Source organism: Centruroides sculpturatus, unplaced genomic scaffold (assembly GCF_000671375.1).
Source record: "Centruroides sculpturatus isolate CEXI.00-Female unplaced genomic scaffold, Cexi_2.0 scaffold138, whole genome shotgun sequence".
Lineage (NCBI taxonomy): Eukaryota > Metazoa > Arthropoda > Arachnida > Scorpiones > Buthidae > Centruroides > Centruroides sculpturatus.
The window spans coordinates 748055-760581 of record NW_019384434.1 but is presented as its reverse complement, the minus strand read 5'-3'; the positions used below and the strand labels follow the sequence as shown (position 1 = coordinate 760581).

General features: G+C 33.0%; 1 protein-coding gene across 2 annotated transcripts in view; it reads left to right on the top strand.

Moving 5' to 3' along the window:
- Positions 1 to 2525: 2525 nt before the first annotated feature.
- LOC111619853 (interaptin-like) overlaps positions 2526 to 12527 on the top strand; it is a 52763-nt gene continuing 42761 nt past the window's right edge. For both annotated transcript variants that reach the window (XM_023361677.1, XM_023361678.1), the window contains exon 1: positions 2526 to 7174. In XM_023361677.1, coding sequence (XP_023217445.1) covers positions 2646 to 7174 — 4529 coding nt within the window. In that variant the 5' untranslated portion in view covers positions 2526 to 2645. The remainder of the gene's footprint in view (positions 7175 to 12527) is intronic.

Below are 12527 nucleotides of genomic sequence, written 5' to 3'. Positions count from 1 at the left end.
AGGAGTGGATTGCAGTGGCACATAACAGACCAGGAGATTTGCTGAAACAGCCCCTTCTGGATCCATTTGCCACAGCATGTAACATCTGATGCTGCCTCTCACTATCAATGGGTGCATCTGTGCCCACCCAAACTATTCACAGCAGATTGCATGAAATTGGGCTGCACACAAGACAACCAGCAATGGGGTTGCCATAACCACTTGACACAAGACTGCACAAATGGTGTGAAGTTGTTGTCATCACAACTGCACCACTAAATGGCATTGGATATTGTTAATGGAAGAATCCTGCTTCTGTCTGTGGAGGAATGATAGCTGTGGACGGGTGTGGTGGTATCCCAGAGAACATTGTGTCAGCCCTCTTCACTGAGCATCACACTGGCCTCATACTGGGCATCGTGGTTTGGGGAGACATCATATTTGGTCAGCAGACAGCTTTGGTGCACATTTTTGGTACTCTGATAGTGGACCATTACATCACACAAATTTTGGGATCTGTGGTTCAGTCACTAGTGCAGGCCGTATCTGACATGGTGTTTTAGCAAGACAGTGCCTGACTGCACATTGTACAGTGAACTAGTGACAAATTACTTTATATCAATCATTTAATTAGCCAAATATTTAAGGTGATCATTGGTTATTTCTGAACTCTCACCAGCCTGAATGGAATTCACATTCTTTCCTGGTTGGCAGCCTGGCCAGCTCTCTCTTCCGTCAAATATCCTTGGGATCTCATCTGACATGAGGTGCACTGGAGATCACTGCCACATACCATAGACGACATGCATGCCATAGCGGACCAGCTTGGCAAGGGATGCCTCAGATAATCATTAATTGCCTTATTGATAGTTTTCCTTACCTTATAGCAGCCTGTATAGATGCCTGTGGAGGCCATATTCATTACTGAGTAAACAGATGTCTGTCACATATCTTTGTTTGTTCTTTTAATCATTTGCATATTTCTTTCATCTCTACTGGTTCTGCAACATGCATATGGCTATGTATACATTCCTTTGTCATATTGCAATTTCACTTTTGAGGAGTGTGTTTTAAGAATGCATTATATTAATTATATATAAATATATATGTTATATAATTCTTTTAATATTTTTAAAATTTATCATTTTTGCCCTGATCCAATAACTAATTTCTACCACATGCCCACCTAAACAACATTGCTAATGGTGCAATGCCATTTCAAGCATTACATCATATTGAGACACTGGTTGACTGAGCAGGAGTCATCTCTGAGTGGGAGATGGTCTTGGAAGACTCCTATTACTGCACTGTTTAAGTGCTGTAATAGGAGTGTGTATGACACAAAACTGTCTTAATAGAATTGTTTTTATTTATATACTGTTTTGATCATTGCTAGTTTTGATTAATAAAAATCAAAACATTATTTGGGATTATATTTTTCTTTCGGGGTGCTATAGTTCCAAGGGCTTATTACTACCTATTGTTCCCTTCTTTTATATATAAAACAGCTTTTGCACTTCAAAATTAATTATTCAGCATTGTAATTCATATTTGTCCTATGAGAATCTCCATGGCCCTCACTATTTATGTAACAGTTCCAGACATAGTAGCAGACTTTTCCTGGGCCAATCTCATTCTTGCCATGCCTCTCACTGAACAACTCAAATGGTTAGAGGCTATGCACATGGTTAGAGGCTATGCACATGGTTAGAGGCTATAGAGATTTTTAAATCTAGCCTCACAGCTATGTGTATAAATTTTAAAGAGGAGATGGTTTTGTCATTGGCCTGTCAAGAGTTGATTCACAACTCACTCTAGCTGCTAGTTGTGTCCAGGCAGTTCGATTTGTTGCACAAGCGCAACATGGCTTTTAGTAAACTTTTCAAACTTATAATCAAACTCTTATTTAAATGTTATTCCATAAATTAATAACCATCTAGGAATGGTTAAGAACCTGAAACAGAACCCAGAAGGGATTTGAAAACGTTCATTTTTTTTTCATTTGTTCATTATTACACCAAAATTGGTTCCAAGTGCGTCATTATCATTAATCTGGTGTAGTGAGTAGTTATTTTTCATTTTACTTTTCAAACTTGTTTTTAATGTGATTTCAAGACAAATAATTCTTTGCTAGTAGAAGTTAACTGGTTTTTAATGTATATAAAGACACTGAAAAGATTTTTGTAATTAATAAATGTATGTAATGACAGTTTGTGACTTAGAGATAACTTACATGGAAGATTGCATGATAGTAGAACAGCATAATTAATTAAGATAGTAAATTGTATTTAGAAATAATTCTTAAAGTTATTTGACAGTCCAGAAATAATTAAGATATATGAAAAATAACAAAATATCACATTAGAACATATTATTCCCAAAAATCCAATATTAATATAGTTTGATGTTTAACAATTTCTAAATATTTTTCTTTTAAAATTTAAATTATTTATTTGCAGTTTATTTTAAAATTTTATTTAAATTTTGTAATTTTTTAATCATCATTAATGTATTTAATTGGTCTCTACTTGTTCTATTTCAGGAATTGTGAGAAAATAATTAATGATCAAGTTTATATGATGTCTGATAGAGATTAATGATGATTTTTCATCATGTATTTGTAAATTGTTAAAAAAAAAGCTACTGACTGATATTTTTAAATAAATATGGAAACACCAGATCAGTCATCTGGTGTTATATCTGGTACGACAATATCACAGTCTGGTGAAATTGTGTTAGCAAAGTTTGAAGCTTTAACTTCTCATACTGGTGATTCCACTTCGCAGTTATCAACTGAACAAATTGGGGAACAAGTTCTTGGCTACTTAGAAGTGCAGCCGTCCGAAGTGCAGTTGGTGCAGGACAGTAACACAATTTATCTTCAGCCACAAGAAATTGAAATTGATGGTGAACATCTAATTTTAACTCAAGGTGAAGAAGCAGGTGAAATAATTGTTGTAGTAAGTACTGATCAAGAACATTCTGCAGATCAAGCAGTTGCTGAATTAGCTCAAGGAACTGTTGTTAATGCAACAATGATGCATTCTGAGAGTGGAGACAATAAACCACGTATGTTTGTTGTAAATCAGTCAAATGCTCAGTTTGATGTTGTGAGTGATGATGGGAAGATGACTTCTGTGCGAACAAATGTAGAATCAGAACAGGCGGTTAAACCGGTTTCTGAACCACTTTTAATTCCTGTACAGAATAATCAAACAGAAAGTAATGAAAATAAAAATGTGGATAGTGATAATCAACAATTAGATAGTGCAAAAACTTCCAGTAATAAAATGGAAAGTGCTTCTGAATCCAAAGAAATTGCCAGTATACCAAAGATTGTTTTAAATTCAGAAGAAGAATTGAGAGACAGAAAATTGATGGAATTAGCATGTTTGGCACAAGAAATGCGCAAAGAGGAGACTTGTACAGATACTGAATCTGTTACAAAGAAAGAAGAAACTAAACAGGAAAATACAACAGAAAATACAATTGAAAAACCATCAGAAAACATAGAAGACCAACAAAAAAATTCTAAAAATTATGAGTCAACAAGTAAAACTGATGTTTCGGAAACAGATGATAATGTTGAAAGTACCTCAAAAGATGTTTTAAAAAGTAATCCATGTATATCTAATTTTCCTGAAACAAATGTTGAAATTACAGATATTTCTGAATCATCTAATGCTGAAATGTCAACTACAATTAATACAAATCAAAATTTGGGACCTGAAATAGAAGAAACAGAAAATGTAAGAGATTTACAACAAGATAATTTACCTCTTGATGAATTTAGTCAAATATCTCAGAATGATCAGTCGGTTCCAAATGAAGCTTCTCTTATAAATGCAACTGAAAATACATCATTGATGGTTCCAGATAAATCAACAGAACAAAATCCAATTTCTCCTGACACAACAATATATTCCCAAGACACTCATCAAATTGCAAATATAGAATCACAATATGGTGAGAGTCAATGTATTAATGTGTCAGATTCTGTAGAAAACAATGAAGTTAAAAGTCCATTAATAGAAACAAATAATGAGGAAAAAGATTCAGTCAGTTCTTCTCAAGATAAGAATGAAAATACTGCAGGCGAATTTCAGGAAACAAGCAAAAGTGATTTAAGTTCCGCTAGTGTGTCACAAGAAGAAAAATCAGAAAATTATTTATCCGAAAATAAAGAAAAACTGTCAGAGTCAGAAGAAACTAAGGTTTTACAGAATAATTCTAATGTTAATCCTATTAATGAATTAACTGAAATAAATCAGACTGAAACTAAGTTAGAAACAGTAAGTGGATTAGTAAATACAGACAACAGTCAAATCAAATTAAATGAATTTAACACTGATTCAGTTAAAAATGATTCAATGAGTTCTACTGGTGAAAATTCTGCAGAAAAACCAAGTAATGAATGTAAAATTATTTCTTCTTCAGTAGACACAAACTCTCAGTCAAAAAATGACTCTAATATTATAGAGGAAACAATAAAGTGTGTTCAAGATGTTATAAACACTACTGAAAAAATTTTAAGAGTATCAGTTAATGATGTGAATAGAAATAAACCAGTAGAAGATACGGTAACTAAACCTCCTGAATCTAGTCAAATTGTTACAGGTGAAAGTTCTATTGACAATAGCTCTGATCAAGTAGTTCCACAAATAGAAGTAAATGAAATTACAGAGGGAGATACAGATACAACAAGTGAAAGTACTCAAGATAAAAACATATCCATTTCTGTTAAGTCAGATAATGTGGAAAATTTTAAGTCATCTGAAAATCAGTCTGATAAAGAAAGTATTATAAAATCAGATATAAAACAGCAACAGCAAAAGAATGAAGAAGTACTTAAAACCATTCCAGTTACTGAGAAAAGTAAAGCCTGTGATTCCAAGTCTGATAATGAAAATCAAATTGCATTACAACAAAACAAAATACAAACAAAGACTGATAAAGTCACTGATAGTGTTAAAGATAAAAGTCCTGTTTCTGTTGTATTACAATATGGCAATCAAGGAAAGAGCAGAGTTTCTAAATCACCTAAATCAGAACCTCAAAAGGAACAAAGCACTCTTACCACAAGATCTGCTGCAGCAAGGCAAAAACAAGGTCGCTATCCTGTTGTTATACACTTAAGAGATTCTATTGCAAAGAATCAACCTGAAAAAGTACAGAATAATGAAGGAGGTGATAAAATTAATAAACTTGCAAGTAAAGAAAGTGAAATAACTAAAATAGAAGAAAAGAAAATAATGTCACAAAACTTGTCTGAAAAAGTAACTACTAGAAGCAAAGAATTGGTTACAGAAAATGAAAAGGATACATTTAAAGAACAAACATTAAATGAAGAAAATAAAAATGAATGTGTTTCAGATAAGTTAAAAGTTACTAATATAAATGAAAAACTAAACAAAGAAAACGAAGCAAGGAGTGTTGTGTCAATGATACCAGAGCCACCAAAAATTATTGAAAGAGATGAAGAACTAGATGAAATTATAGATGAAGGGTTAAGAAGATGTGCTGAAATGAAACGATCATTAAAAGCAAATGCTGATGCAAAACAAAATTTGAATAATGTGGAAGAAAAGAAAGAGAAATGCGAAGAAAAGACCATTGAGAAAAATATAAAAGAAAATGATGAGTCATTGAGCAAAAATGAAAATGATTTAGATCACTTAAAAGCAGTAGATGATGACTCTAAACATAATGCAAAAAATGAATTAACTTTGCAAACTACTTTATCAGAAGCAGATGCTTCCTTTCAGTTGGTTTCAGAATCTTCAGATGAGAAAAGTGAGTGCTTAACACCTAAAATTCAAAAACAGTTTCAATTATTAATTTCTCCAGAAAAATCAGATGTTGAAGTTGATTTAACTTCCATAAAATCAAAAATTTCTCAAAAATTACAATATGACTCTGTATCTGAGCTAAATGAATGTCAGAATGATACTGATGTAATGAATGAAGAACAGTTGTCATCTGAATTAAAACAGAAAAAGTTAGATTCAGAAATTCAAACATCAGTGGATTCAACTAGAACTATTTTATCAAATGATAAATCACCTGAATTGGCATTAGACGACTCCACCTTAGAAACTCCTAAACGAAGAGGTCGTAAACGTAGAACAACTGCAGAGTCAAGTTCTGAAAAGAAAAAGAAAATGGATACTATGGATGATACAGAAACAACTGATAAGGAGCTGCAGGGAAGAAAATCATCACCTAGGAAGAAAGGTAGGAAAAGAAAGAGTGAACTTGAGTGTGAACAACAAAAACAACAGAAATTGGATTTTGATAAATTAACAGGAAAAAAGACAAATGTTAGTTTGGATAATAAACAAGCAAAATCTCCTGCTCAGAAAAGTTGGTTTTTGAGACCACGAGGTAGCTCATCCAAAGAATTACCAGTGAATTCTGTCAATGAAAAGACAGCTAATATATTAAATGTTAGTGACAATAATGAAAATAAACTTAATGAACAAATGGTATTAAATCAAACTCCCATTGTATATCACAATTCAGTAATTGATGATACACAAAATACGATTTCCTCTCCAGTGCCTCAAGATCAATTAAACGACGATAGTGATAAAAGTGAAATTTCAGAGGACCAAGTATCTCGACCAGTTCTCATGACTCGTAATGAATTTCTTAATTCTAGTTCATTATCATCTAAAAATAAAAGACAATACTCAAGAAAGCACATTAAATCAAAATCTGTGAATTTGAGTGTACAGAAAGCACAATCACCTCGAAAATATTCTCCAAAATCAAAGACAGACTCATCAATTACTCTTCAAAGAAAGAAACATGTAAGGTCTAAGACAGAATCATCATTGCAAATTCTTCCTGATTTGAAAGAATCTTGTGCATCTCCTGTGAAAGTGTGTGACTTTCGTATCAGATGTCAAACTCCTAGTACTCCGTCCGAAAAATCCCTGACTTATTCATGTGTCGGTTGCCGTTTCCAAACCTCTAGAGTTCAAAATTTAATTCATCATTATAGAGAGAAATGTCTCTACACTGGCCCAGATGCATTCCATTGGGATGTGGATCAGTTAGAAGGTGCAAGAAAAGAAGAATCTATGAAACCTAAAGAAAATACAGTTAATACTAAACATATTATTGATGCTACTAGTAAATCTGCTGTTACTTCTAGGATACAAAATGCAACAAAACAACGTCAAATTAAAAGGTAAGTTTTTTATTCTGTATATTATTAAAACTTACTTTATGAAACTACTAGAATATGACTAAGTTTTGATTATAAGGCTAACATATTGAAAGATTAAAAATTATTATTAGTCTATTTTGATACAAGATAACTTAAAAGTCATTTGACCACTATAAAGACTAAATTGTTGTCTTATTCAAATATTTTACAAAAATTGTTCAATATAAGATTCTTACATCAATTTTAAAAATACATTGTTCTGAATTTATTTTACAATTTATATTTATCTATGCCTAGAACACACAAAACAAAACATAGTTAACTTTGGGCCAGTTGCACAAGTAACTGTTTAAACTACAGAATGACTATCTGTGGAATTTAATCGGATGATGGAAGAGATACTGGACTTAATGGAAAAACAAAGATTAACAAAAAATGACGCAGAAACTTACAAACGTATCAATGACATTATAAAGGTAGAGATAAAAAAGGCCAAGGAGGAATGGATAAAGAGAAACTGCAAAGAAATTGAAAACCTCGAAAAAGAACAAGATGTTCCAGATGCATAAGAAAATCAAAGAAATGACGGGTTCATTCAAGTGTCATCGCTCTAATATACTAATGGATGCTAATAACAGTCCTATTATTGATGAAAATGAACTGAAAAACACGTGGAAACATTACGTTGAAAAACTTTTTGATGAGGAAAGACCAACACCCATAAATAAAGACCCAGTAGAAGGTCCTGAAATACTCGACGAAGAAGTAAAGCATGCCATTCTTATCGCAAAGAATAAGAAAACTCCCGGACCTGACCAAATCCCGACTGAAATTGTGAAATTGATCGAAGATGATAATATTAAACTAATTGCTAGATTATTCAATCGGATCTACAATACTGGCACAATACCAAAAGACTGGTTAAAATCAACCTTTGTAACAATCCCTAAAACAAGTCATCCTAAAAGTTGTAGCGACTACAGTCTCATTAGTCTCATGTGCCATGTTCTGAAGATATTTCTACATATTATACACGCCAGGATATATAAAAAATGTGAAATTGATCTTGAGGAAACTCAATTTGGATTCAGAAATGCTTTTGAAACAAGAGAAGCGTTGTTTAGTATCAACGTCCTTCTCCAGAGATGTCGTGAACAACAAAAAGACATATTTGCTTGTTTCATCGACTATGAAAAGGCTTTCGATAGTGTGAAACACTCCAAATTAATAGAGATCCTACACCAAGTTCAATTAGATGGCAAGGACATCAGAATAATTCAAAATTTATACTGGGGTCAAACAGCAGAAGTCAAGTTAGGAACAATGAAAACAGCAGAAATTGAAATACAGAGAGGAGTCCGGCAGGGCTGCATTCTTTCGCCTTATTGTTTAATCTGTACTCAGACAAAATCTTCAAAAATGCCTTAGAAAACTCAAATTATGGGATTAAAATCAACGGCATAATTCTTAACGTCATTAGATATGCTGATGATACACTAATCATATGCGACAGCCTAGAAGGCTTACAGGTACTACTAAACAAAATTAACTCAGCAGGAATTGATGCTGGTCTCAAAATAAATGCAAACAAAACTAAATTTATGATTTTTAGTCAGACCCTACACAGAGAGGCACAACTTGTTCTTGACCAAAAAAAAATTGAACTGGTCAAACAGTTTAAATACTTGGGAAGCATAATTACAGAAAATATAGATTCAGGGAAAGAAATTAAATGCAGGATAGCAGCAGCTAGAACATCCTTCCAAAAAATGAAAACCCTGCTCTGCAACGACAATTTAAATTTGAAATTGCGGCAACGCATGGCCGAATGTTATATTTGGTCAGTTCTCCTCTATGGTGTGGAAAGCTGGACATTAAAAAGGAATACAGAAAGAAGACTGGAGGCATTTGAGATGTGGATTCACAGAAGGATGCTGAGAGTCCCATGGACGGATCAAGTGACCAACAACGAAATTCTAAGCAGAGCAAGAACAAACAGAAAATTGCTGTCAACAATCAAATGCAGAAAGATTGCATACTTGGGACATATCACTAGAGGAGAAAAATACAAAATCCCACAACTAATCCTCAATGGAAAGATTGAGGGAAAGCGTAAACGAGGCCGAAGACATCATGGATGGACAATACTAAAAAATGGACAGGCATACAAAACATTGGGGAGGTAATGAGAACGGCCGAAGATAGGAACTCCCTCTCCTTGGTGATCGCCAACGTCCGGGGGACTGGGCATGGCACGTGAAGAAGAAGGAATTTAATCTTACAACTAATGTAAAGAATAAGTTTCAGTTATTGCATTGACTTTGACTTGATAGTTATTGGCCAGTTAGCCAAAAAATTCTAACTGTGCAGTCATATTAACAAGATCCAAGTAGACAATATAGAGACACAAATGTAAAACAGTAAGGACATAGAGGTAAAAAGAATTAATATTTGAATACATATACAGTAGAACCTCGATTATCTGGACCTCTATTATCTGGATTTTGGTTTATCCGGATTGTTCAAAATAAACAAAAATTTTACGAATTTGCTGATTTGCACTTGACGAATTACGATACTGTTTATGTACGTGATGGAATGCATAACTTTTTTTGTTTCAACATCATCTCACCTGGCACAGTGGCCATAAACTCTTAAATATATTTTGCTTCATAATAAAAATATAACTTGACATACATATTTATAAATAATTTTATTTTCAAAATACATCATTTCTATGACCAAGGGTGGTGGCCCTTGGTCATAGAAATGATGGCATGGCAATGGGCAACATGGGCCACCGCCTATGCCTTGCGTTTCAAAGGTTTATGCGTTACTTAAAAGCCACGAATGCAACGAAAAATTTTATTTGTCATAAAACGTTAAATAGTTTGTCAAATTTTTATTTCATAAAAATACAGTTTCAACTGCTTTTTATTTTATAAAATTTGCCTTCTTGCTCCACCAGAGAGCCTTTTAAACAATAGGTAGTCTGTTAGCATTGGTTAGTAGTAGTCCAAATTCAATACAAACGTTTGTTTCTTGAAAATTTGATCACGATTTAAATACAGTATTTACTTTTAATATTACTGATATGTCATCAAAAAGAAAACGTGTTGTATTATCATTAAAAGACAAAGTATTTAAGATAAACGACTTCCAACAACTTAACACTGCGTTGAATAATAACAATCCACAAAAAACCTTTTTACGAGTGTTATGTCACTAGTAAATTCCACAAGTACTTTCGACCTCCACCGAGGTCTGCTTCAGGTGGTGACTGGCCGTGTTTCGACCCGACCGTTGTAATGATGTTGCCAACGATGTAAATAAAAGCTTTATGAATCTCCCAGGCCTCCAGGTGACGGATGTGATCCGCGCGGAACGCTTGTCTGATAAGTCTGGTGTTCCGGAAGTCCGCCCTTATTTCAGGGTCAGTGACGTAGGTCGATAAGGCGGTGGTGTGTCTTTTATGTTTAATATCAGCTTGGTGTTCACATATTCGTTTCTGTGTTGACCGGATGGTGGAACCAATATAAACTAAGTCCCTATTGAATCTGTCATCCTGGATGGGAATGGAGTAAACACCTGGGGCCCTGGTGAGATCCATCGCATCCTTGGCGTTGCTTTACTTGTGGAACTTGTGGAATTTACTAGTGACATAACACTTGTAAAAAGGTTTTTCGTGGATTGTTATTAGACAAAGTATTTGTTTCGATTATCCGAATTTTTCCTTATCCGGCTACCTTCATCCCTAATTAGTCCGGATAATCGAGGTTCTACTGTATTTATTTTAAACTAAAATTATGACATTTGAAGAATAGTTGTTATTACTGACTTACATAGTGATGGAAATTAAAATACCTGAACAAATCTAAGAATATATTGGACTTTGGAACACACCTATTTTTCTTGGTGGTAATTTCTAACAGCGTGTCTCATAAATTTATACACTATTATGTGTAAAAGAGCTCATTAAACATTTATTCTCAAATAATAATGTGCTAAAATGTTTCTTATTGTCAATACTAAGATTTTGGAATTTAACATAAATTGCTTTTATTAAATTAATTTAGATCAATCACATCATTAATTATAATCATTCATTATGCCTGATGAACTGACAAAACAGTAAGGCAAATAACAGATTTTCATATATCTACTATATCAGGTGGCAAACTGTGACACATAATGTATCATATGATTTCCATTTATCATTTGTCTTTTTCAATCATCCTTTCAGTTATTATCTGATCATTCTTTTTTCAATCATCATTTTTACATTCATTCTAATTAAAGCATATTTGTTTAATTTCTTTAAATATCGTTATTCGAAGTCTAAAACTTCTGCAAGCATAAACATCTTTAAAGTAAAGTATACTTACTATAATGCACATTTTCCGAACACTTTTTCTTTATATAGGCTGGTATACACGGTAAGGAAATCCTCAAAGGATGTGCTTAACAGACGAAAAAAACTCGGATATAACTGGCTGGATCGAACGTAGTAATTTACAAAACTTATTAAAATATCTCCCAACGTATAAAGAATTATTTTTATTTAAAAATGGATAGATAGAAAAAAAATCACGGTTAATCCTCAAAGGATTTCCCTACTGTGTATACCAGTACCTTAAGAACATTTTTCGCTTTTCGAACTCTTTGGAAACACACTATACGATCCTAATTTAATCTTTAAGGATTTGCAGTATACTTTAAAAATTATTTATAAATTTTTGATAAATAATTCGGATTATTTTTAAAGAAAGGTTTACAAATGTATACTTTAAAATTATTATTTGCCAATGATTCTTTACTTTAATAACTATATACCCATTTCCTGAAATATCCGGCAGCAAATATCTGAAAACGAGAAATTTATAATGTTTTCGTCCGTTGTTAATTTTATTTTTAAAATGAGTCAGATTGGTTGACATTTTATAGAACCGTTTTTCGCTTTACGTAAATGAAACATAACGTTAATGTAGGAATGGTCAAGAAGTAAGTTCCGTGACTGCACGTCTTTTTATTGTTTGAAAGCATGAAATTTGTATTGATCTGTATACAATAGATTGGTTGTATACAAAATGGGTTTTCACGATAATTTATATTTTTCTTGTTATTTTCAACACCCCTTCAATATATTTTGATTTTTAATTTTTGGTACGGGAAAGTGTAGAATTGATGCCACCGCTAAGAAAAAGGTAACCACTATTAGTATCCTTACCGAGTACTAATGATACTAGTGAAGGCACGAAAAATTTTATACAGACGTAATTTATACTACAGTAAAACTTCTATAACTCAAACGTCTGTAACTTGGAAAGGGAAGCACTTAGTAGGTCTCAGTGGAATAGCATAGGGATTTAACGTC